At 47.4% G+C, this 26,673-nt stretch overlaps 1 protein-coding gene across 2 annotated transcripts in view; it reads left to right on the plus strand.

Moving 5' to 3' along the window:
* PNPLA7 (patatin like domain 7, lysophospholipase) overlaps window positions 1-23,730 on the plus strand; it is a 128,086-nt gene extending 104,356 nt beyond the window's left edge. For both annotated transcript variants that reach the window (XM_076355052.1, XM_076355054.1), the window contains exons 29-36: window positions 2,399-2,468; window positions 4,521-4,637; window positions 6,649-6,797; window positions 8,274-8,426; window positions 11,157-11,264; window positions 16,744-16,828; window positions 21,659-21,762; window positions 22,894-23,730. In XM_076355052.1, coding sequence (XP_076211167.1) covers window positions 2,399-2,468; window positions 4,521-4,637; window positions 6,649-6,797; window positions 8,274-8,426; window positions 11,157-11,264; window positions 16,744-16,828; window positions 21,659-21,762; window positions 22,894-22,974 — 867 coding nt within the window. In that variant the 3' untranslated portion in view covers window positions 22,975-23,730. The remainder of the gene's footprint in view (window positions 1-2,398; window positions 2,469-4,520; window positions 4,638-6,648; window positions 6,798-8,273; window positions 8,427-11,156; window positions 11,265-16,743; window positions 16,829-21,658; window positions 21,763-22,893) is intronic.
* The last annotated feature ends 2,943 nt before the right edge of the window (window positions 23,731-26,673 follow it).

Genomic DNA, 26,673 nt, shown 5'->3' on the forward strand with positions numbered 1-26,673 from the left:
GTGCGCCCTCATCCCTCTTCTGCATCAGAGCCAGGGAGCAGAAGCACTTATGTTGAACTGTTCATTTCTGACATTGAAAGGGAGGTTTCCATTTTCTCTTAAATTTGCTCTCTAACAGCCCTTGTAACGTAGGTGTCTCCTGATTCCCAGCAGTGCTGTTTGTGGGGTAGCCCTGGTTACCAGCAACCCCCGTGATTGCTGCTACAGATGTCAGCCAAAGGCGGTCCATGAGAAGAAATCAGCCTGTGCAAGTTCTTCCAGGAAAGCACGCAGAAATCCAGAGCAGGGCGCTTGAAAGATACTTCTCAAGAAATACAGTTATTGCTCCTCTGAAATTACCCATCCTTCTGAGAGAGCATCGGGCTCTGGAATTTTTATTTCCCATGCCAGAAGCACAAAATGCTCTTGCAAGTCATCTCAGCCGAAGGCTCAGGTGTGAGGAATCAGAGAAGTGTCTTATCAAGTCCTGTTTCAGACTTAAATAATGCTCTGTCTCCAAAATACATGAAACGATATCTGAGAAACGCAGTCTGTATTACTGCGTGATAGGTCTTGGTTTAGCTTCCTTCGTGCATGTGTTTGCATGAATATGAAAGGACGTGTCAGATAGACTTCTTTCCCCATTCCTCTATTTTTGCTTAAAATGTGGTTGATGCACTGAGATCTGCAGTCATCAGAATATCTTTAGCATGAAGAGGCACCCCTAATACTCTCGTAGTCACACTTTATTCATCCGCCCTCCTATGGCATTTATACCAGATGGGTTGCAATGCTTGTGCAGCATCTGTTAGTCCTCCCCAATTCCACCATCTTTGCGGAGCTGCTTAAGAGATTAAACTCACTAGAAAAAAACCTCCTTCTTGGCAGTTCAGAATTTCGTATTGAACAGCACAGAAACTTATACCAGACATACCGACTGACCAGAGGGAGTGCTTCTCAGCTCATACTGATAGCTGGAGTCCAAACCCTTCTTTGGCTTGAGTTTAAGGCACGTTAGAGCTATGCTGGAGAAGGCCCAGACACCTTGTCCCATGAACAAAGAGGCTGGCTGGGTGGGAAAGCAGGTTTACCTCTTCAGCCTTGATTCAGCTTTGTGTGATCGACAGAGAACTATCAGCTGTTGTTCTCTGGGCATAAATTCAATTCAAACAAGTCCTCCTCCTTCCCCTTTGCAGGCAACCGTTTCATTAGACACCATGGAGACTTTCCAAAACTATTCTCTCTCCAACAAACTCCAATGCGTTTGGAAGGCCACCTTCCCGTTCGGTTTTTCCAGCTAGTGGGATGTGAGTACAGACATGGCTGAAACAAAAATGAGAACTTCCCCTGCCAGGAGCAGGGCTTGTTGGTTTGGTTTAGCCCCTGTTGAATAAACTTGTAAAGGACTTAGCAAGGCCATTCTTTTTGTATATCATCCTCCTCCTTAGGTAGGTTATGTACCACACTCCTCACTGCTGTTTTACTCTGTAGCATCTCAAGCAACCTCTGGGGCCTCCTTGAAGATCGACCTTGCAGGTTCCTTTGTTCCTGTAGGTAATGCTGCAAAGCTTTGTGGTGTTCTCTTTGACTCCAGGCAGCTTTGGGTCTCAGCAGCATTGCGCTCCATCTCCTGCTGAAATGACTAGCTTCATTGAAAGTCATTTAGTCAAGAGGCCATGACTCATGTTCTTCCCTTTCTTTGTCATGGGCTCTGGTGTCTCAGGAACTGAGGCAAGGAAGATGCTGCCCGCTACAGTCTTAGGTTGGGTTCACGGGGAACTGAGTAGTTGCATGCTCGTGCACGGTGAATACGATTATGGAAGACTTGCTCTGTGTAGTGGATGAACACCTTGAGTGGAAACAGTTGGGTGAAACGCAAGAATGACCGTACTGGGTGAGATCAGAGGTCTTTCTAGCTTACTGCCATGTCTCCAGGGGAGGACAAAAGCAGCAGGTATTCAGTGAACTGGATAAAAGCCGAATACATAAAAGGTGAGCCTTCCCTTCACGTTGTCCTCCAGCAATAAACAGCCTAGGGATCTCTTTAGATGAGAGTTATCAACAGACCCCCACACTTCATCTGAAAGAACAACAGATATCAGAAAGAAGGTGAACTCCTGGTTTGAGTGAGGAGGTTTCTGTGCTGCTCTGTATGCTGGACAGTTTTCTGGAACAAGTATTTCTTGCTATTAAAAAAAGGAAAGAAGGATTTTTGTCTGCCTTGGTTCTGCATGAAATAGGTTTGCATAAGAAACAAATTTATGAACTTAAACACAGGGCTGACGGGTTTTTCTCCATCCATGCAGGCATGTCTACAGCTCTGTCTACAGAGGTTGTTGCTTTGGTTTGTGTTAGGCATGGGTTTTAGTTTAAGTGCACGGTTACAGATTTAGTAAAATTGGGGCCTCCTCTGTTGCAGGATCTGTGGATTCCTTACTTCACGATCACAACCGACATCACTGCCTCAGCAATGAGGGTCCACACAGACGGTGAGTGTGTAGGCAGCCTTTCTGGTGGCAGGTCATAAGTAATGATGTGAGACTTCGTGTCACCCCTTGTTCCTGGAATTTTCCTTGCTTTTAAATTTGTTTTTCCTTTTGCTTCTCCCCTCTCTGTTATTTGCTGAGCACCAAACTGTGGTGGTACACAGAGAACAAGGAACAGAGCTGTTGGGAAGAAATTAAATGAGATGCTGTATTCACTGTTTAGAGAGAAAATGGGTCCATTGACACCATTCTGTTTCCTTAAAACATCCCATGAAGTGCAGGTGTGTTAGCCATAAATCAGAACTAATGCAACAAAACCTTTTAAGATTCAAATTCCCCATAAATGAAGCTGTTTTCCCAATAGACTCCTGTGCCTGAAGCAGAGGCTGGGTTAGGTTCTCATTTGTGTCCAGTCCTCTTTATTTCTCTGGTGGAAAACTGTAATGTACTTTACTGACTGAACAGAGGAAAAAGAGCCGAGCTGTCTGCTCTGCTGTCAGGACGTGGTGGCAGCCCTGTGGGACACGTGCTTTAGCTTTTGTCTATTTGGGGTAACGGTGCAGTGACTCAGGCTTCAGTGAAGAAAGTAGAAGCCTACCAGCTACCCCTTGGGTAGCTGAAGCCTTTGCTGCCACGTCTCTGATGTTTTGTCTTTTGAGCTGGCACAGGTAAGACTCTCCCTTCCTGCCGTTAGGGTGTGGGTTGCAGAACCGCTAAATTATACTGACACCGGGGCTTTGTTGACCGAGGACAACTAAGGGAGCTAAAACAAGCAAAGGATTAACCTTTCTTAGAGGTTTTGTGTTCCTGTTCTGCAGCAGGTTAAGCCAGCTTCGGTCAGGAAACTCACTTCCATCCAGCTGCTTGTCCCCGTGGAAGTTTTTAATATAAGGATAGAAATCAGCAGGAGAATGGTTATGGTTGTCTCCAGAATTCACTGAAAGGAGAGGAGGGAAGTTCCCAGCTGCTGCAATTGCCCATCTTGGTTTCATCTGTGGGGTGTAGCACAAGAAGTCAGCATTTTTCTTGGGTGGAAGTTCCAACTCAGCTAAAACTATTAATAATAAAACCCAAATCTGCCAGTATTGACCTGTGCTAAAGAGTAGGAGTGCTTAGGTTATAATTAGAAACAGAACTGTTATATATTTTAAAGAGAAAAGAAAAAAATCATTTCCCAGTTTGCTGGAAAGAGGTGCTGCTTGAAGCACCAAGTAGTTAATTACTGAGAAGTGAGCCAACACTGCAAGTCTTATTTATTTTTGATATTTTAAAGAAAAAATCGTCACTTCTCAGATGAGACTCTTGGCCTCTTTGGAAATGCAGTGTCTTCTCAATTCAGCTGACGCAAATGTTAAGAGAGAAACCAGTAAATAAGAGCCTTAAAGCAGAATGTTTTACAGGAAACGGATCCAATCAATTCCTACTTGATTAAACTTTCTAACAGCTTAAAAGATGATAACTTTCTTCCTTACAGCACTATTAAGGGAAATGTCTTAAGAAGAGATAGATCGCCACCATGTTCTCACACTGGTTTTACAAGTGAAAATGTTTGCTTATTTCAGAGCAGGGAAAACAGAATTTTTGGGCTTCTACGGTATATATTTTTCATGTTCAGCTCCTGCTAAAAGTCTGTTTTTTGTGGATCTCTGAAGAACGTAATGGCTTTAGCTGCACTTCAGTCTGCTTATTCTTTCCATCCCTTTGTCCCCAGGAGAAGCCTTTTCCTTTCCTTATCAGTGTAAGCTCAACAAAGCACTAAAGATGATCCCCGCAGTCAGGCATATGCTGAAATCTCCTTGAAGGCAATAAATATGAGGCATGGGCTTAAAACTGTGATTTCTAAGGCCCTTGCCTGATAGTATGTCTGAATAGCCTTTCCCCCCCCCCCCCCAGCCAGGATTATGGTATAGAAAATAATAAACTGCTTTAATAACTTTCTAACGGTATTCTCAGGAAAGCATCTGTCTCCCGATTATTTTAATGAGTGCAAAAGCCTACCCCACCTCTGTGGCAGTAATTAATGCTGTTGCCATTCCCTCCCTCTCATTCCTGCAGGCTCTCTGTGGCGGTATGTCCGTGCCAGCATGTCCCTCTCTGGGTATATGCCTCCTCTCTGTGACCCGAAGGATGGGCATCTCTTAATGGATGGAGGTTATATCAACAATCTTCCTGGTAAGTGCACAGATCAGTTGGGAAGAAGTTACCGAGAACGCAGCCCGTCAAACAGCCTGCAAAACTTTGTCCTCCTCCAAAAAAGGAAACAAGGAGAAACGTTGCAGACACCTTTAATGTCATGACGGTTACCAGGAGTCATTGTTCTCAGTTTCCTAGGTTTTTGCTTTATCATGGCTTTATTAAGACTATTTTTTGTTATGAAGTATTTCCTAATAGACATATTCTGAACGTATAATTCCAAGCCAATTTTGAATTTATTTTAGTGCTCACTGAAAGGAGAGAGCAGGAATTAAACTGCAAACATACAGTCTGTCTTTGAGTTTCTTTTCAAAAAGTATCAGTTGAATTAGAAATAATTCAGAGAAAGCAACAGCATTAACTCTTCGTTGTTCAGACTGGCGTCACCCGGAGCCTGAAGGGTTCAGGTGACAGGCATCGGTGTCTTGGTTAGCTGCTAGCACATGGCAGAGGTGGAATCACGTGGCGTTCAAAAGAGTGATGTGGAGTTTGGGGTGTTCTGAGGACTGAACCCAAAAGGGTCCAGGGTGTGTGAATTCACTTGTGTGTGTTTGGGATGTGGTTTATGTCAGGGTTGTCATCGTAGTCAGAAAGCATTGGAAGGTGGGTGGCTCCGGAGGGTGGCCAAGGTAGAAGAGAGACATGTGGTGTCACTGCAGTTTGTGACTATAATTGTGTACAAATAAAGAGGAAGGAATCTAAGCTAGAGACTCCGCATCTGAGCAACCTCAATCATTTACATGTTCAAGACAAACCCAGACTATATTTTTCCATCAGGGCTGTATTTGCCTATACACCAGAGTTGGAAATAACACAAAATAGACCCCCAAAATCTGCATCTGACGTTCTCTGTTTGTATCTGTAAGCGAAAGTATGAATTGCAAACCAAGGCACCTTTTCCACCACCCATTGGAGAGGGCAAAGAGCACACATGCAGGTGACACTGGGTGGAAAAGATAGACTAGACTGAACGAGCCCAGGAATATAAATCCAAGTTACAGAACAGCTCTCATTTAAATAAGTGTCTAAATTAAGCATCTAAATTGGCTCTTCAGAGCTGTGGTTTTCCTACGCATAACTGTTCTGGAAACTGCAACTATCTTGGACTCTGGGGGTGTGGAAGAAAAATAAATTCATTCTGTGAGGTACATGTCCTTCTCTTCCCTCCCTTGGCGCTTCCCTAAATCCTCGTCCGTATCCAAAGGCTGCAGCTAGTCCTCTTACTGACCTTGAAGTAGGAAGCGTTGCCTCATGTCTCTCCCACTTCCAAATATGAATCTTCCTTTTGGATCCCAAAGCTTTTCTTAGACTGAAATCCTCCCAGCCTCTCCTTGCTCTCTGGTTCCCGTGCTGCTCCTTTCCTTTATTACTTTCTATCTGCAGGGCTGACACCGGCGCTGCTGACTCTCCTCTTTAAGGCCACTGCCACTTGTTCTCTCTACAGGTCCCCCAGATCTTTCGTTCTTATGAGAAATGCTGCACGAGGTAGAATTAATGTGGGTTTAACATGCTCTTTCACATTATACCTAATGTGGTGTAACTGAGGACCTGAGCTGTGTGGGTCCCACCTCCTCTCCCCTGCTCCCTGCCGTACAGTTTTGCTGCTGCCTTCCCGTTGGTTCTGGTGACAGCGTGGCCTTGGAGAGAGGCAGGTCATCCTGCCGATCCGGGGGAAAACATACCCCGTAAGTGGTGTTTACCAGCAGTTCAGCAATGGGAACTCACCCTGAGGTTATGCAGGGGCTCAGTCGGTGCAGAGCGGGCAGCACGCTGGGATCTCTCCGTTAAAATGGAGCAGGTGGGGTAGGAGCCTCCCTGGGGAAATGGTCTCTCGGCAGAGTTGCTGCAAATGTTTATATCTGAGGCTGTCCAGAGGCACTCGTGGTAGGTACGATGTCAGGTTATATACGCTCTAGCAGTGTGTATGTAAGCTTTGGTTGAGCAGCACCAGGGTTGGCAGCACTGGTACTGATACGACCTTCTTTCCTAGCTGATGTTGCGAGGTCCATGGGCGCAAAGGTGGTGATCGCGATCGATGTGGGGAGCCGGGATGAGACAGACCTCACCAACTACGGTGACTGCTTGTCTGGCTGGTGGCTGCTCTGGAAGAGGTGGAATCCGCTGGCTGAGAAAGTCAAGGTATTGCAGACTATATTAAAATGGCAGCTGTTTTTATGTACGGAGCTGGAAGCTTCCCCTTGTTCGTTCAGGGAGCAAGCCTGGTGACAGACTGTCTTGTTTCTTCGGTTTGGGCTCTTACTTATGGACAAAACAAGCTGGGCAGTGCCCTGACACCAAAGGAAAGGTAGTGAGATGGGAGAGGGTGGAGCCCCAGGCTGGGAAGGGGATGGTAGAATTGTTAGAGCAGTGAAACCTTTTCTTAGAGGTGCAGTAATTCTGACTGCGTATATTTAGAATTTAAAACTTTACCAATGAAAGTAATTCAGTGTTTCTATCCTTTATGTCTCTGAACTGTTGATTTAGGGAGATTTTAGCACTAGGCAGTAATTAACATTACTACTACTGATAAACAGTATCAGTATAAGAGTATGATTATTTTTTCTTCTTGTTGCATGCAGTCAGGCCAACTCTGTTACTTATTCTTCTGCATTCCCTAAATTATCTGGCTCTGCAGCTGTCCCCCAAGTGAATGCTGTTTTTTCTTCTTCCCTCCGAACTACAATTTACACATTCCTCTGTTGGAGTTAGAAGTAAAATACTTGTTTGTGTTTCCCAAAGTTAGGGAAAATACTACAAGCTGCGGGTACTGCTCTGTAATGCAAAGTTTTTCCTCTGTAATAACTCCCTTCCCTGAAAAGGTCTCATGTCCCTGAGAAGTGGCCTTCTGGAGTTGGTGCAGCTGTGGAGTGCCCTGCTGCGCCTTGGCAGAGTTGACCATGCTGCTCCCAGCATGTAGTGGGAGTGTTTGGTGGGGGGAAAATGGAGGACCCTGACTCTTCTCAGTAGTGCCCAGTGAAGTATTTCAAGTGCCCAAATGGCAATAGGCACACGTGAAAACATGGGATTCCTTCTGAACACCAGAAAACGCTTTTTCTACTGGGGGTGGTGAAACACTGGCCAACCGGAGACATTGTAGAGTCTCCCTCTGTGGAGATACTCAAAACTCAGCTGGACATGGTCTTGGACAACCTGCCCCAGCCGACCCTGCTTGAGCCAGGAGGGTTGGACTAGACGATCTCGAGAGGTCCCTGCTAACCTCAGCCATTCTGCGAAACCTCTGCCCTGGTACTGTAAAGATCATCATTGATTTCTGCCTTGAAGGATCACTGTGCCCCTCTCACCTCAGCACAGATCTCTCTCTTAAGGTACCACTATGTCTTGGAATGAAAGACTCAATTCAACCTTGAACTGCAGAAATATGTTTGAAGGCAATTCCCTTTCTGCTGTGGATTATGGAGACTCATCGGCTAGCTGTCCACGCTGCCTGGGAAACAGATGGAGCTGCTGATGTGTGAAGGCTTCGGCAGGCTTCTGTGTGCTCTTGGAAAAAAAAATTGATAGATAACTTGCTTTTCCTCCATTATGAAAACAGAACATATTCTGAAATGAAATTTCTGAATTTATCGTGATTGGTGTGTCTGGCCTGGTTGGCAGGTGCTGAATATGGCAGAGATCCAGACGCGGCTTGCATACGTGTGCTGTGTGCGGCAGCTGGAGATGGTGAAGAACAGCGATTACTGCGAGTATATCCGGCCGCCCATTGACCGATACAGAACCCTGGACTTCGGGAAATTCGATGAAATCTGTGTAAGTGCATCCTGGGGAAGGCAGTTCCCCCGTATTGCTGTTCCACAGAAATCTGCTGGTTTGTGGTGCTAAGCTGTTGCAGAGTAAGAGAATTCAGTTGGCAGAGTGAATAACTGACGCTAAATAATGCTGTGGAATGATAATCATGACTGTGAGATTGGATTAACAGCAGAAATCGAGTTAGTAATCTTGATTATATAATGACCTGTGAATGGATGAGTTGCCTCGCTCTGTTTCATGACAATTCTTGCTCAGCTGCTTGGTAAAAACTCTTGGGCATCTGAGCTGCTTTGGGCAGTTGGGGTTTGTCAAATGGTGTCATTTCTCTCCCTTCATTATGTAGCTTGTTGTCGCATGAAAGATTTGAAGTCTGTAGGGGAGGCCGTGAATCACTGAAATGGAGGGCAACACGCTAAAATATCTGGCTCGGTTAACGTTTCAACGCTTCTATTAATAAAACATCATCCACAATTCCTCTGCACCTGATAGAGTGTCAGGAAAATGGCACCAATGTCAGTGGAAGGACGCTGTAAAAAGGGCAGTACCAGGTTACACGTCTCTGGGATTTAGTTTTGTTTGTCTACGTATCGGAAACCAGCACGGGAAGAACTGACTCCAGATGTGCCGTTGAATTGTCTCAGTGACATAATTCAACATTCAGAACAAAAACGTCTCTGCCCAGGTTGAGGTAATGATAGCAATTCTGGCTCACTGGCTCTCGTCAAGGAAGTTATTTTACTGTCTCTTTCCATTCTTTGCCTGCTTCAGCCATCGAGCATCTTCCATCTTCAGGCGTTTCTGCATAGCTTTGCTCTTCTAGTCTGGAAAAAAAAACCCCACCACTTTTCCTTTAAGTTGATCTCGTTTATAGATATAGTGAGAACCTACAGTACTCATTAGGCTGCAGGTTAATTTCTCTAATACTGTCTTATAAATACTAAACAAAACCAGTAATACCATTAAGCCCTGCAGATTCGCATTGGAGAGAGTCCTTAGGACCAAACAGCAGCTATTCCAAACCACCATCTGATTTCCCCAATATAAATATTTTCTCAAGGATATTTGGTGTCTCTCGGCTCCTGGGCAGTGCTGTCTGCCAACGGTGGATCTAAGACTTTGGTGATAAATAATAGTTCTTCACTAGATGGAGCGCCCTGGCCATTTTGAAAACCTTGATGAACGGGTCTGGTAGTTCATCACAGTAACAGATAGTAAGCTGACAAATCATTGTTCTGTCTCTGTCTAATTTGGTGTCATTAAAGAGATTTAAAGATGCCAGGCAAATTTTTCTCAGTAGAATAAAACTTGAGAAAAGTGCAGTTTCTCAAAGACGTCACTTTCTGTGAGCAAGTTCTTGGCACGAGACGCTGCAGGTATGGAGTGCAGCACCCTCCTGGATTTTCATTCCCTGCAGTGTAGCTAAATAACTTCTGTCCACAGAGAGGCTTTAAACTGTGCTGACCTTAAAGGGAAGGGCATCCTAGGCATTCCTTTACCGTTGTAGGCTATGAAGTAGTGGGGTTTTTTTATTTCAGCTATGTACCTGGATTTTACAGAGAATAGAAATGGGCACCATATAACCATTCAGCACGTTCTAAAGAACAAAAATCCCCTCTTCTTGTCAAAACCCCTCTTCTGTATCAGCCTAGGTAAGTCAGCTGCATGTCACTTCCCGAAGCTCAGGTTCTCGCAGTTATTTTGGATCAGACCCAGCCAGTTGTAGATCTGTCAGGTCCCTTTTCCTCCTGAGTAATCGTATCCACCCTGGGCTGAGGAGCTACGATAGATTATGAGAGGTGAATTCCAGCCTGAGTGCTTCCCGTGCTTTGAACCCTGGTCCAAAAACCAGAGGAGAGACAATACCAGCTCAGCCAGGGCTGCTTCCAGCACTCGGAGTTGCCACGCAAGCCTGAGGTTTAGTGTGTGCTGCCAGTGCGAGAGCTGGAAATAGGATCCAGGGCTCCTGACACCTGTTGCCCTGTCCTTTCAATGTGATTTTTCAACACCATTTCTACTGCCTTGTTAGAAAAAGAGTAAGACTTGGAGCAATTCGGTTTATTTTTTCCAGTTGTTTCCATGCTAGTGATGCAGTGCCACGTTATTATTCCAAGCGCAAATTACTTTATACTTTAAATTAGAGGAACGTGGAGCTTGTGGGTTTGGTGTTGTCTATGTACCATCATTTCTGCCCCAGCAAACTGACGCTTGCATGTTCAGTGCTGTCTGCCTTAACTCATTGCAAGAGGTTTTGGAACCGGGTGCCCTATGGTAACTTTTCTTCACTAGAAAAGTTTTCTTTTCTTGGCTGTTCTTGAGCCAAGAGGGGAGAAGACACAAATTAATTTGTGGTGTTACCTTCTTCCAAAGGAAGAGCCAGTACTGGAAGGGCATATACGTACGCGTCCTAAGCTTCTCTTTATATGGCATTATTCTGTGAACAGCCTGCTTGAAGCCACTGCTGTAAAAATAGTTGTGTCAGGTGGCACTTTTCATTGCATTCTGTGGGGTCAAAAGTCAAGTTAGCATTTGGACTTAAAATAGCACCTTGTTTGCTGAATCGTTCCCCTGATTCTTGGGCTGAACAGCTTATGTAGCTGAGGCTGGAAGGTAGCAAAAGTACATCCTGGCTTTGGGGTAGACCTCTAGATTTCCTACTGATTTGCAAAAGATGTGACATAATGGTTTTTTAGCTATTAATTACTTTTTTCCCCCCGACTCTCTTTTTTCCAGGAAGTGGGATATCAGCACGGGAAAACAGTATTTAATGTCTGGTGCAGGAGTGGAGTCCTCGACAAGATGCTAAGGGACAGGCAAGAGACTTGCAAATCCAAAACTGATGTAAGTGTTCAGTTTAAATGCACTATTCTGCAAGAGCTACTTGATGCACGCCAGATTGCGTACTGCCCAGAAACTGGGCGGAACAGATCGTTCTCCTATATGAAGGAGATCAATCAATTGCCTCAAGTCCTTACTGTGAGCATGCATCTATTAGTTAAAACTGTATTTTGGGCGAGAAAAGGTATGGTCAGTTTTTCAGAAACTTCTTTCCTTGAACCGTAGCCTGGATGAATGAGCTCCTCAACTTCTGTGATCATCAGGTACAAGCGTGGCCAAAGTGTGCTCTGCCAGAGCCCAGGCCCCGATGTCTGCCTGTCCATCCCTGATACCCGATGCGTGCCCATACAGAGATCCGTCCCTTTCCTCAGCAAGTACGATGGGGTCTCTGAAACCCCAGGAACCGATGTAGCGCTCTGTAGGGCGGCTCTCCTGTTCCTCTCTCATTCTAACAGGTTATTGATACCGTGTTTGTAACCTGGAATCGTTCACAACACAAACGTCCTCAAAGGAAGGCAGGATGCTCACCGGTAACCAGCATTTTCTGAGACGCGTACATCTGATGTGTACGTGTTTACACACTCACCTTTCTCTTCTCCTTCCCTGTGTGCATCAGCAGTCTCGAGGGCACTAAATGCTGCTGGCTGAGCTGCCTTCCGCACCGAGCGCTGGAGTGGGGGCTGTGACCGTGCCCCCGCGGGTCCTGTGAGAGAGGATGGTCTGTGGTTGCAGGTGATGGGCTGCATTTGTACCCATCGCTTGAACGCACATGTGGACTGCCTCCTTGAGTAATGCTGGGGAGGCATAAGTAACCTTTTAAGAATTATTTTTCATTTATTCTTGTGCCACGAACTTTAGGTGGTACCTGGATATTGTTCTTGCTACCAGAAACTGGTCTGCCAGGGCAGTGGCTCTCTGCCACCAGCTGCCCAATCCCCGTCACAGGGGACGTGAATTGGGATCGCTGGCATTGATCTCAGCCATTGCTGGCTTTCAGGATGTGACTCAGATAGTCCTCAGATGCTTCCAGAAAACCTGAACTAAACCCTTGCTGGAGATGTGTTATAGCCAAGAATTAAAATCCCTGCAAAGCCATAGATTTCTTGCTTTGTTGCTTTTCTTCCTCACTCCTCTATTAGAAAAGGCATTTCGTAGAGCCGTCATTAAGGCGCCGCAGAAGCTTGCAGCACTGTCGAGGTACTGGGTTTCACGCACCTTGTTCTGCCTGCTTCAGCACATCCGAGCAGTTAACGTACAGTTTGGTAAATGCCTGATTATGGTAAATCTACAGGCTACACAGTGTTCCTGTGTGGTTACAGACCCTTTAAGATTCCTACTTAAAAGTAGGATAAAATTCTCTTGGTTTTACGGTTTAAGGATTGAGGTCAGCTTCTAGGGTTGGTTCGTAACTCAGTGGGCTGACTGAATTTCTTGGCGGGGAAGTTTCAGTTGTTTTTAAGAAACAGTTATCACCTTTTTGAGGACTTGGGTACAATATTATAATATATTGGCTTATTATCCTTACCCTCCTTTGAATTCCTCTGATTTAAAACCCAAGCGCTACAAAAGGCTTCAGATTTACCCAGTAATTCATCTTTATCATCTTCTAGAGATAGGGAAATGAGCAGTAGTATTTTAAGTGATTGCCAAAATGTATCATAACTGTAGCGAGCCTCACTAAAGGAAGTCAACAGAGGTGAAAAGTGACATCGAGGATTTGCAGCTCTTCCAGAGATGGGTGGTAGAGCACTTTCGCTGGGAGGGAGATGGCGTGAGCAAGAGGAGAGGAAGGGCAGTACTTGCAGGGATGGGCACTAGCTCAGCAACGAGGGGTGGATGACGCCCACATCGGAGCTAGTTGCCCTAGACCCCCATTTGTCACTAGGGAGAGATGAGCCTCTGCAGGGTGTGAGTGACTCGATGAAATGGAAATGGCTCCGTTGGGATGAGATGAATGGCACCCTCGGCTCCGGCCGTGTGTAGGGAGCCAAGGGGGACTAGCGTCGATGACTCCTATCATCAGATGAATCCCACCCAAGCTGCCTGGCAGAGTGAGTGGCTGTGGGAGGAGCGCAGAGGGACTGAGCTTTATGGGAAATAGCTGGTGATCCAAGTAGCCTGAGGAGCCCCAAAACTCATCAGCTTGTTCTTACTGGGAAGATGACCTGGACTAGGAGATACGTTAGTCTGAGCTGCGGAAGTCCCCGTTCTGCCTCTGACACCTTGTGTTCAGACTAGTTATAAGCTGCTTTGTGTTTGTTTATGTGTATTAATAGTCATAAGGAGAAGTCAAGGGAGAGAAAATTGTGTGTGTCTCAGAAATGGTTGTGTGTCCTATTTCATCCTCTAACTTTTATCACCAACTGAAACAAGCTCAAACATATTCATTGCTGTAACAAATGCTTCTTTTAAAGAAGACTTCTTTTAAAATTGCCCGTTATGTGGGATACAGTAATTCAGGCTAATATTTCAGTTAAATCGTGATATTACAGCTGTGCATCAAGCAGCATGTTGAACAATTACCACAATCTACCCTGGTTTTTATGGCCCTTCAACTGTCCTGGAGATCAAATATGTCACGTACTCATTGTAGACGTAGCCTGTCATGGCATTTCTGCGTACGCACTTGATAACAAGGCAGAAAGTGCTGATTGCTGAGACACCAATGTATGAAAATAACGGATTCAGGAGAGTGACTCAACAAACTGCCCGGGTTATGGAGCGGAAAACATCAGCTTTGTGCACTCCCCCAAACTGACGCTAAGGCTCAGTTCCAGGCTGTACTCCCAAGGACCTAGGAGATCATCTGCTCTTCCTCTGAAAACTCTGGAGTCCAGTAAAAACCAAGATTTTTTTTCACCTGACTTTTGTTTCAGTAGATTTAATTTCTACAAAATAACAAGTATTGCAGTTCCCACTGGGGTGTTTGTCTTTTTTTTTTTTCCTTAGTCCATTAGAGTCACTTAAGTCCTTTAGCTCTGCTATCTTCCAGGGATAACAGCTGATATTTTTAACTTGCCTTTCATTAGCGAAGGTTTTGATGCTCTTTATGTTTTAGTTCTTCAGCTATTTCTGGAGCGTTCAACATCTGAGAGCTGAGCATGGTTTCTTATCATCTTGTTTCCATGTCGTAAGCATTGAAGTTTTACTTGAAAACTCCAGATATTTAATCATTTAGATACTTTTCCTTTGCTTTCATCATTCAATCACGGTTTATCTTTTCTCAAAAATGCAAATACTGAAGACACAAACAAGAGGAACCTTACATAAACTTCACTTGAACAACCCTTACTCTTCCCCAGCACAGAATAATACAATACCGTTAATTGGATCTCCTCAGGGAAGTTTTGTCTACTGAAGTGTTATTCATAGTCAAAGCTAAATATAATCTAGCAGACTACAATAGTAACTGTCTTTCTCCTCTAATTTATTTAATAAAGATTGTGCCGAAGAGAATACTTTCCTCCTTGGAAAAAAAAATATCAGCAGAAAGGTTTTAGAGTAGGTTTCAGATGAATCTGAGACACTTCTTTGCCTTGCGTTAACTGATGGGAGCGTGGTTTTGTCCTTAAAAGTAGTAAGAGGAAGTGTTTAAACATTAAATTCCTGTTTGCAAAGCATCAGACGAGCATGGGAAGACACCTGATTTCCCACACGTGGCATTCCAGTCTCAATGCTAAGACTTTGGGGTGCAGCTGCCTCAACAAGCGTCCTCTAACAGGCTTACACGCAGGATTGTCTGTATGACAGTGACCGTAACAGATGTTCCCGCAGGTACGGTCGCACTTAACCATGGCCTTCATACTCATCTGTCCTCGCACCTCGTCTGCGAGAGCACATGAGGTGGTTTTCCTGAAGCACCTTTTGGCGACGGTCGCTGCAGGATTTTGTTCAGCTGTTCGTGTCCAGCCCTGGATTTTCGTCCCCTCCAAAGCCAGTCCCCGTCGGCTCTGTGCTCCCCAGGACAGCCTGGCGTGTGTCTGCCTGAGCGCTGGGTGCAGCCACTTTGTCCGCTTGGTAGAAGTCCATGTTTTTAGAGTACAGGCGATTGCCTCGAACATTGCTGTGTCTGCTTGGTGGCCAGAGTTTGCGCATATCCCTCGCTTAGTCATACGGCACAAAATGAAGACGTAGATACTTTTTTCCCTGTCCTGGGGAGCAGCCTTCTGCAAACGCTTCACTGGGACTATTCAGGTCGGATGTTCAAAATGAGGCTGGACTGACTCACCCTTCTTGACGGTTCCTTAATGGTCAAACTGAGCTGCTGAGCTTCCCGACTTCTGTACGTTTTAAAGTGTGTGTCCTAAGCTACTGCTGTTTCATTTCATACAGGTATTTTTTAATTCCCTCTGGGCTTTTCTCTGTCCACTGCTCCCCACCAGCTGTTCGTCCTGGATCCGCACCTTGCTGTAGCTGTACTAAATTACATCAAAAGTTAGTTACAGATCAAAGGTCAACTGAGAGCAATCTGCTGCAGCTGTAATGGGCTTCTGCTGTGACCCCCCACGGAGGTTGTATGATTCAGTGCTCTCGCCAGAAGAGCAAAGAATTGCTCATAAAAACCCTGTGTTGGGAAACTGCCCTGTCTGGAAGCACGTGGGGTGTTCAGGTTTCCATCTGGTGACCTCGTGCCTGGCCCTGAGGAGGCAGGTAGGGCTGCTCACGGCATGGCGTGCGGGAAGACCAAAACGGTTCTTAAATGCCAAAGTTGGGTTTTATTAGAGAAGAAACTGGAGCGGGCAACTTGTCAAAATAGAGAACATTCAACCCACTGCTTGGGTGAGACAGAGTAAAAATAGAAAGGGTTTACTGAAAAGAGGAATTTGAGTGGGAAATATTTCTCCTTGTGGGCAGACCACGTACCTCAGGCTCTTCCTCGCTGCAGCACCTCCAGCTCCACGGCTTGCCGGGGTCCCCAGGCAGGTCCTGGTCACCCCAGTGCCTGGGCTGCTGCCTGCCTGTCCGTGCAACCTCCCATGGCGTTGCTCTGCAGGCTCAGGGCTGGGCCACATGCGGTGTCCCACCTGGGCACTGGGGCCTCTTCTCTTTCTCCCAAGGGAAGGCGAAAGCTCCCTGGGGGCTGCACCTGGCCCAGCCGGTCCCTCTTACAAAGTGACAGTGATGGAGAGTGAAATGAGCACTGTCTGTCACGGAGTCTGGACACTCTGGTTCTCGTCTTTGTGGTGTTTTCTATAGTTTGCTAAATTTTCAATAACGCTTCTTGTTGCATGGATGGAGAAGGAGCCATTAGAGGTTGTCCCACTGTTTGCACTTGGGAATCCCGTCTCTGCCACCAGACCTGTATCAGGAGAGTTGTTTTGTGAATTACTCACTGATGAGTGATGGCTTTTGAGGGGGCAGTTGTGGAGAATTTATGTGTCTGGAGCTTTCTGTCTGTCCAATATTTTTTTTATGTGATAAAAGCGTTCGGATTTTTTGTGTATATTTGTTAACATACCTAAAACTTAACGCTGTGTTTCAGAACGTGACCTGTCCCACCACCTCTTTTACGGACCTGGCAGAAATTGTGTCCAGGATCGAGCCTGTGAAAGCATCCGTGGCAGACGGTGAGTCGGGTGGTCCAGCTGGTGCTGTGGAAGCATTGGGAAGGGTGGCGAGGCAGGGACGGCTGCTCGCTCCTCCTGCGTCCCTTGTCTGATGGCTTCCTTTTAACACCCCATGCTGTAAATTGTGGCAGTTCGGGGCTGGCTGCCGGCTCCGGTGTCTGCTGAGCAAAGCCGGCAGTGGTGGGCTGTCTCCCCGCTCCATCCAGAGCCTCTGCCTGTGGGTGTGCCCAAGTGTGCCCCGGGCCAGACCCTCTCTGTGTGCCCCCTCCTGCTGCCTCCTCCGGGAGAGGTTTGGAGTCGGATGTTCCTGCCACAGTGAGACATCCGCTGCCAGCCCGTTACCGGTGTGGTCCGGCGGGGTTTCCCGGTGGGAGTAATCCCTACTCAAGTTAGCCTAACCTGAGTGAAACAACACGTGTGGCAACTCGTGCAAAGACAGGCTTTCACCCGCCTTGTGCTGGCCCATGTCCCTGCGATGGCTTTGCTCTTTGGTCCGTGTCCTTTTGAGATGGGAGGAGGCTGATTTAAAGCTTTCCCTGCTGTGAGTAGGATCTGGAGTGACTCACTGGCTCCATTGCTTTTTGTACGCTCCCGTTACGGGGAGCATTAGTGAACTAATGAGGAACAGGTAACAGCTCCTGCATCTTTACACAAAGGCACTCGAGTGCCTTGTGCCTCAGCCGTGCCCTGCGCAGCAGTTCCCTGTACGTGCCATAACCGAAGCTCACTTAACAAAAAGGATCAGAGCTTTGCAGGCCTGAAATCTCCGAGCATTTCACCAGTGCTAGAGCTCTTTATAAACAGTCTCTCCCCTCCTCCCGATTCTTGTTCTTGCAGAGGGAAATCTAAAGTTAGCAGTCCTCCCATCTGTGACTGTTTGTAGAGATGTCCCTGTGGTAATTTGAAATGCTAATTGCAATCATATGCCGTATGAAGAAAATATTAATCAAATGTGGTTGAAACAGCCATTGTGAATAAGAATGGTTATTTAAGGCATAGGCATTGAGACCTGCTAAGATTTAACCAGTGTACTGGGACAGATCTTCCTCCTTTATATAGTTTCTGATTATTCGCCTCCATTAGGAAGACCTGCTTTCTGCCGGGTGAGGCCATGAACACGAGTGTAACAAAGGGACATGTCTTTCAGAAAGTAGCTATGGCAGATTTTGGGCTAATGAGGGCCTGTGCAGGGGCTACTTGGGACGGGATGGGCAGGTGCCACGTGCTTCTGGCGGCTGCTGAAAGCTGTTGGTTGTAGAGACTCCAGAGGAGGGGGGAGGATGGCAGGAGAGAGTCACACATCTGGGTGCCGTGTCTTGAAGGAGCCTTTATATTCATGTTGTGGGTGACTGCAGGGACCTTGCCCGTCTTTCGGTGGGCAGCGGCTGTAAAGGCATTCCTCTGAACGTGGCATCGCCTCGGTGCCTCCCGGATGGCATTGCTTTTGCTAAAGAGTTATCTGGAGCTATGGGGGAAGCGGTCTGTACTGAGGTGAGCTCAGATGGAAGGTGACACCTCCCTGGCAGCGGCCTTGCGGCTGTCAGATGGTTCCTCGTACGTGCTGCTGAGCCTTTGCGTTTGTCTGCTCGTGATGGTGGTGAAAATGGTCTGACTGCTTTCGTCCCATGTAAGGAAGAAGACAGAGTGCTCCTTGGTAGCCTGGCTGTGAAACGGCACTGTCAAAGAGGGTGAAACCTTTTTTCTCCCGAGAAATCCCTTCCTGAGTGGGATCTCGGACCGCAGGGACTTAGAAATGCTCCACCTGTCCTGACAGCATACCGCAAGTCTCAGGCTGGGTGGAGAAATTGTGTCAATAATTTTGTTCTAAAGAAAGAAAATGAAAATGATCATGTTCTGATTGACTGGGAAGCCCAGACGGGGGAAATGTCAGTACAAAGGATGAAAGGCCCTGACGGGCAGAGGCTGGCGGAGCCTCCAGGTCAGAAGCCATATCTTCTTTGAGGGGAAAGGGCAGTGAAGTTTCTTCTCCATTCTTGAGCAAACTGAGAGCAATGATTGAAACCATTTAAAAAAAAAGGAAGACTGTCCCTCAGGAAGGGGTGAGTAGAGGGAAGCCGGGCGAAGCCCTGCGCTGGACCCGGGGTACCTGTACTGCCGGTGAGCAGGTGCGGAAGCGTTGGTAGGAGAACAGAAGCTCATTTTCACAGCTGAGCCACTGCAGTATTTGTGGCTGTGTTTCTGTTCTGCACCCAAACACTTCCTTGATTGGGATTTTCTGTCTTTGTTCAGCTGTAATTGCATTTTACGCAGCCGTGGCCAGAGGAGCACAGATGCCATCCTCCAAGGGTGGCTCAGTCACATCCCTGGTCACGCTCCCACCTACAAGGGATTTCTGAGGACCAAAGTTGCACAGGCTCTTTGGTGATTTCCCACAGCAGGTTTCATGTCTCATTTTTCAAAGCAGCGATGCTTCGGGCTGTCCCCACGGCCAGGTCTCACGGTGTGAGGTGAGGTAGCACGCTTGCTGCACGCGATGGCTGAAGGAGATCAAGTCACGTAGCAGAGCAATTGTAGCAACAGTCATTTGGATAAAAAGATTTGGGAAAGAGAAATGTTAATCGTGGGTCAAATGCCTGGTTTTGCAATACAGCTGAAGCAGGAGACATCCCAAAACCTCTCAAGGGACACAATTATCGGGCACTAGGTCACCCTCTGCATCTTTGCTGCTTAAAAAGTACTTTTATCAAGAAGCACTAATGCACCTTAGGCTGCGACAAGCTACCAGATTCCCTGATTTACATCGAAGCCTGTCAGCGTTACTGAAACAGAAACCCTCTAGCCATACAGCACCGATTTTCTTCAAGTGTGGTGTTGCCTGCAGAAATCAGGCACGTATAAAAGAAATGCTAAAAGCTACAGAATCACAAAGCAGATCTTTGGCATGAGAAGCGTGCCCTTCTTGCTGCGAATATGCTCCCCCTGCCAACGGTAGGCTTGGGTACCTTTCTGTGGCGTAGTCTCCTTTTTACTGGCTCATTTTCGAGCTGCAGTGTTTGGGTGTTGGTGTGTCGGGCAGGGCAACGAGGCCTCGGTCCTGCTTGATGCTTCTGGGAGTTCTTGTAGTGTAAAGGCGCGGTCACCCCTTGAGCCCCAGACGCTCAGCCTCGAGCGGGGCAATGGAAGATGATGTTTAGGGACAGCAGGACCACCTTCTGTTCTCCTTTCCCCCCTAGTCCTCCAGCACCCAGAGTTGCTGTGTGAAGGATGTGAGAAGGGACGCCCCTCTCTTATTTTTTGTATCTGTATAAAGGCCTGTTAAGTGCTGAATAGTGCTTGGAAAATCAAGGAGTTTGGTTTTGATGGTAGTCAGTTTTATTGGAGCTGTAAACTTCAAACTATTGTTTGTGCTGTCTGTTGCTGTTCAGATGAGTTTCCAGTTTCTCTGGTGTGTTTTATCAAAGATTATCAGTAGTGTTTTTAGTATAAACTAATGATAATTCTCTGATCCACAGTAAAAAAATATACTAAAAAATAAAAAAAAAAGACCAAATGTCTTTAATCCTAATGTTCTAGCAGTTGGTTGTAGTTATCGTGTTAGAAGAAAATGCTGTGGAACAGACTGTGCTGTTGTCTTCAGCGTGGAGCAGATGCTATTGACTGTTCCCAAAAGAAATACTTAATCAAGAATCCGGTTTAAACACGAGCCACTTTCTTCACTAGTGGGCTGAAGAACAGGTATTGCTTCAGCTACGCAAAGTACACTTGAATTAAGTCATGAAAGTGGCGGAAAAACTAGTGTCACACAAAAATGATTTTCTGCCATTTTATTGCCTTAACTTGCATTCTGAAAAACCGCGTGCCAGAAACCGTGCAGAAGGAAGGTGGCCATCTGCCACTTGCTTTGTTTCGCTGCCTGCACGCCTTGGTTTCACGCTTGGTTGGGATGGGGCTCTGCAGTGGCTGCTGGGGCCGATGATGGGCGTCTGCCCTGGCACATTTGCTGAGTGTTGAGTTGATGTGGGAGAGAGTCAGTCCTGTTCGCAGGTGACTCTCCTGCTGCCTGTTTTACAGACCCTAAGGTGATCTCCAGGTGCTGGAAGAGGCATTGACTCTGCACTGATGCATCTCGTTCCTTGGGAGTGGGCTTCAGTGCTGGGGACCGGGGGCTTGGTGGCATGTCCTGCTGCTGACTGCTGTGCCTCAGTGTGCACAGCTCTTGAGCTTCCCTAAATTATGTTAATCTGCTGGATTACCGGAGAGAGCAGGTGATTGTCCCCTGTGGAGAGGAGGGGAGTGTAAATGTCACTGTCCCCCATGGACCAGAGATTGAGAGACACGTGATTATCATCTCCGCACCAGGAAGAGCTCGCCCTATGCCTGGAAGTCCTTGTTTCCAGCGAGTCTGTGACCGATGTGTCCAGGGGAGTTTGGACTGGTAGCTCACAGGCATGTCTTCTGAAGGTGTTCTACAGGTCGTCTGGACTGACGGGTGGGAGACAGCAACTATTCTGTGAAGAGCATTCACCAGGGAGCATCTCCCCATTGCCAGCATTTGTGTCCCATCGGGCTGGGCAGCTGGCGCCCACCAGAATAGCACGGACAGCTTGCTGCTCTTGCTATAGGCTCTTTAGATCCTGGAGTGCTCCAGGACACCAGTTCACATACAGGACACGGTTTATTTTGTGATCTGGCTGGAGAGCCGATATCTGTGTTTGAGTAGTCCCAGTTCCCTGAGCTGCGGAGAGTTGGCCAGCAGTCACCCTGCCCTGCGCCGGTGCTCAACGGAGACAGCTATCGTTCCTCTTCCAGTTTTCTCTGCCTCTCTGAATGCTAGTTAAAACCAGTGTTTTTTCTCTCCTCTCTCTTTAGATGAGTCAGACTACCAGACTGAGTACGAGGAAGAAATTCTGGACAACCAGAAGGATGATTATATCAATTTCATAAGCAACCAGGTTGAAGAAGACTCTGACTCGGTACGAACTGCCCTGGAAACAGGCAGTGCCTATGTCCTGAGTGTCCTGAGTCCTGTGTGACTGGTGTGCGGTGGGTGTGAGGTGGAGGTGTCAGGAAGGATACTGAGAGAAGCACCTGGAAGGGACTTGCTGAGGAGGAGTGTGCAGAAATAAGTTTGCTTTTCGTGTAGTACAGACACTAAATGACGCATGCTCACCCTGTTCAGGTCAGTCATCTACAGTGGTGCTGTGTGTGGCAAAACCTGGCCACGGCTAAAACCTGGCCACACAGCTCCGTGGGCTTGCTCACAAGGTGGGTCAGGGCTGGAGAGCGTACGGCACAAGGAGAGGCTGAGGGAGCTGCTTTCTCCAGCTCGGAGGAGAGGAGGCGAAGAGAGGATCTGACTGCTGTCTGCAGCTGCCTGCTGGGTGGTTATGGCGAAGACAGCAGCAGAGATGCACAGCAAAAAGACAAGAGGTGACAGACACAACTTGCGCTAAAGGAAATCCTCATTGGGTACAGGGGGAAATATTTCCCAGTAAGCGTGGCTGAGAACTGCAGTGGGCTGTGCAGGGAGGTGGTGGAAACTCCATCCTTGCAGATACTTGAAAACCAAACAGACACCCTGGAGAACCAGATCTAGCATTAGACTTAGCCCTGCTTAGAGTAGAAAATTGTATTGTACCCTCCAGAAGTCCCTTCCAACCAAATTTGTTTGATTCTGTGGGACATCAGGTCCACCCTGAGGAAAACCTGCACTCTGAGGCCAGACTTCACATGATGTGGCCCACAGCCTGAGAAGCAAAGCTCGGAAGGGTCATATCCCTGCCCCTCTTATGCTGGCTAGAGTGGCCAGCATGTTTAAAAGGTGACATTGTTGTGTTGGACATGAACAGCTTCTCAGTGGGAGCATGTGAGCGGTTTGGGAAGGTCCCTGGCCTGGGTAGCTGCCCACGTGAGGTTGTAAGACGGCTTCAGTGCTTTGAGTGATGGCAGATTTTGTTTGCTGGGCTGATCTCCAGTTGGTAATGATTGGTGGACTAAGAAGAGGTGGAGGGGAAGAGGACAGATTTTATGCAGCTTGGAGAGGATGCTGAAGAATGAATTTGTGCCTTTTTTTTTTTTTAATTGATTTATTTTTTCTCCTTCAGGATGAAGATATGCAGATAAGAAAGCGCAAGAATCTCCCCAGTGTGGACGGCCAGGCAAGCAGCACGGGAGAGCCAGGCTAGCACTCAGAAGATTCTGACCTTGCTGGCTGAGAGCTACATCCCATTCATACTGACAGCAGCCATATTTATTTATTAAATATTTAAGAAAACCAAAACAACGTCCAGTTGAAATTAAGCAAGCTTTCATCCTTCTCCAGACAGGGTATGGGGCATTCAGCTGCCAGTACTAAGCACAAATACCTGCATCACGCCCAAGTCCCTTTGGACCTCCCGTGAAGGGTGGCTGGCGTGTGCCATACTCCCTCATACAGGTGCCAGTATGAGTGGCCGGTTATTAATCACTCTGAGACTGGCAGAGGGGAAATGTGCTGGGAACGTGCAGTTAAATGCTGCCTTGATTTTTGCTGCTGTATGTTCTAGTCGCTGTTTTTACTGTGAAGGCCCAAAGAATGACGGGATATTATCCTGCCGTGTGCTGAAAAGGCTCCGAGCAGCAGCACTAGAGAGAGGGAGGGTTTTGTGGGTCGCAGCAGCATTGCTTTCTTTTCATATGAATCAGGTAACTGTGTAATTAACTCCTCAGTGACTTTCAACCACGTACTTGTGAGCAGTGCTTTGACAGGAGCAAGTCTGAATGTATTTCACTTGAAATCTAAACCTAAGAAATAAGTTAATGTGGACGCTAGCTATAGAGCCTGTATCCTCAGGCCATCAGGAGAACATTCACTGACGGATCATGGAGCTGACACTTGCTGGGCAACTCTGGAATCACTACTTGGATGTATTTGCCCTGTGAAATAAAGTTATTCTGCTGGATTGAAATGTCTACGTGGTTCTTTGTGTTGGGTCCCACAAAGAGAAAGTTGTCAACAACTAAGAGCCCAACTTGCCTCTGCTTATATCAGACTTGCAAAGAAACACATGCCGTTTTCAATTCCTAACCCCAGCAGGAGTCATTCGGTGTATTGTTAAGCATTGGAAAGAAATCTCCAGTGCTCTTCCCCCCTGAGGGCTGCGGCAGTCGATGTGAGTTGGACCGTGTTCAGAAGTCCCCCAGTGCTTGCTCTTCTTGTCTCACATCTGTCGTTGCCGATAGCTCCACTTAGCTGGATAATCAAGCTAATTCTTGCTTTATGTAAACTCTTCTGCTCAGCACTAGCTCTAGGCGCTGTTGCCTTGAGGGGATTTGTCATCCAACCAGAGTGCTGAAGATGCTTCTCAAAGCTGCCTCCTTTGCCAAGCTGCCCTGGCCCTCTGACGTGAAGTGCGTCAGGAGCCGGCGGTGATGCATCCAGGCATGACCAGTGCTGGGCAGCACAACTTTGAGGCCAGAAACGTGTTTGGTGGCACCACTGAGGACCGTGGTGGTTGTCGACGCTGTGAAGTGTGACCTGTTCTCTGCATTTAACCTCCTCTCCCATGTACTCCCTCATGGCACAGGCTCTCCTCTACACGCCCTACATCATGTTTTCCTCCATCATGTCCATGAATGTGCAGCCTTTACCCAGGGAGGCCGTTCCTCTAACACAAAATGGTATTTTCAAGTGTCAGAGCCTCAGGTCACTCTTTTGTTCACTGAGGGACTCCAGCCCTCCCCTTGGTGAGACCACCCAGCCTGGCTGCACCTCCGGCAGGCCCCAGGCCTGTTGAGAAGCGACAGAAGTGATCAGGGACCTTCCCTGCAAGGGTCATCCAGATCTTTGATGCAGATTTTCGTTAATGCAGTTGTACAGAAAATGTTGCAGCTGCTGGAGGTTGTTCCCTGCTATTGAAAAGAATTAATTCTTGCAAAGAAAACTTAAAAATGGCTTTTGAAGTGGAGGTAGAGCAGCCGGGGGCTTCTGTGAAGGCACAGGCTACCTGTTGAGCTGGAGAACTTGATTTCTGTTGAGATTGGTTACAGTGTGGTGTTGGTGTCCATTATGAGGAAGGCCCGTAAGCTGGAGGCAAGACTGGGAGTGAGTGCATGTGAGTGCCCACCCTACAGCTGTCTGCTCTGCTTCTGCAGAGCTGCTCTGAGCAAACAGGAGAGGAGCACGTCTCGTGCAGCAGCAGCAGCACAATTTAGAGCTTTGTGTTTTTCTGATGAGGGGATGTAAACCAGATGCGAGTCTCTTCAACATCTGTATTTATAGGTGGTTACAGTACAGGAACCTTTCCCTGGGAAACGAGGAATAGGGCTAATCCTAGAGATGACCGAGGTCCTCTGGTTGCCCTTACCAAGCTTATCCCAGGCCAGTGGTCTTCAGCCTTCGAAGGATATGCTTAAAAACAAAAGTACCCTCAGCAGAGGTTGTATCTCTGCATGGAGCCTTCAAACCTCCTGATGATGGACAGATGCGGTTTGTCAGACACCTGCATTGCGCTTCCCATAGCAGCGACAGATTCTGCTTGTTCCCTTTGCCCTGGCTGCCGAGCAGTCTGGGGCGAGACGGGCACCATGGGTTATTTTCCAGAAGGATGACAGGTCTGTCAGCCTGAACCCAGCACTTGTTGTATTGCTCTGTGCTGTACCAGGAGAGCTCTTCCCCTCTGTTCCAATAGGTAATTAATTTCTAAGTTGTGTATTCCAACTCTAAACTTCCTAATATCTTCCTAATATCTTTATTGATGATCTGGATGAGGGGATTGAGTGCACCCTCAGTAAGTTTGCAGACGACACCAAGTTGGGTGGGAGTGTTGATCTGCTCGAGGGTAGGAAGGCTCTGCAGAGGGACCTGGACAGGCTGGATCGATGGGCCCAGGCCAACTGTATGAGGTTCAACAAGGCCAAGTGCCGGGTCCTGCACTTCGGCCACAACAACCCCATGCAGCGCTACAGGCTTGGGGAAGAGTGGCTGGAAAGCTGCCTGGCGGAAAAGGACCTGGGGGTGTTGGTCGACAGCCGGCTGAACATGAGCCGGCAGTGTGCCCAGGCGGCCAAGAAGGCCAATGGCATCCTGGCCTGTATCAGAAATAGTGTGGCCAGTAGGAGTAGGGAAGTGATCGTGCCCCTGTACTCGGCCCTGGTGAGGCCGCACCTCGAATACTGTGTTCAGTTTTGGGCCCCTCACTACAAGAAGGACGTTGAGGTGCTGGAGCGTGTCCAGAGAAGGGCAACGAGGCTGGTGAGGGGTCTGGAGCACAAGTCTTATGAGGAGCGGCTGAGGGAACTGGGGTTGTTTAGCCTGGAGAAAAGGAGGCTGAGGGGAGACCTCATCGCTCTCTACAACTACCTGAAAGGAGGTTGTAGCGAGGTGGGTGTTGGTCTTTTCTCCGAAGTAACAAGCGATAGGACGAGAGGAAATGGCCTCAAGTTGCGGCAGGGGAGGTTTAGATTGGATGTAAGGAAAAATTTCTTTACTGAAAGAGTGGTGAAACATTGGAACAGGCTGCCCAGGGAAGTGGTGGAGTCCCCATCCCTGGAGGTATTTAAAAGACGTGTAGATGAGGCGCTTAGGGACATGGTTTAGTGGGCCTGGTGGTGTTGGGTTGACGGTTGGACTCGATGATCTTAGAGGTCTTTTCCAACCTCAATGATTCTATGATTCTATGATTCCCAGCAGCCAGACCTGCTCCTGGAGCCTGGGTGTGAGCCGCTGGGCTCGTGGTTGCATAGGTTGAAGGATTCACAGAAAACAGAAAAATACTGGGCTCCTGGGTGTGCTGATTAGAGCCGCCGTATTTGCTTTGTGTCCTGTTCCACGGGGAAATGGCACTTAGTTCAGACGTATGAAGACAGAAAATAAACCTTTGATGTGAGACTGAAAGTCTCTTCTA

Source organism: Aptenodytes patagonicus, chromosome 18 (assembly GCF_965638725.1).
Source record: "Aptenodytes patagonicus chromosome 18, bAptPat1.pri.cur, whole genome shotgun sequence".
NCBI classification, from domain to species: domain Eukaryota; kingdom Metazoa; phylum Chordata; class Aves; order Sphenisciformes; family Spheniscidae; genus Aptenodytes; species Aptenodytes patagonicus.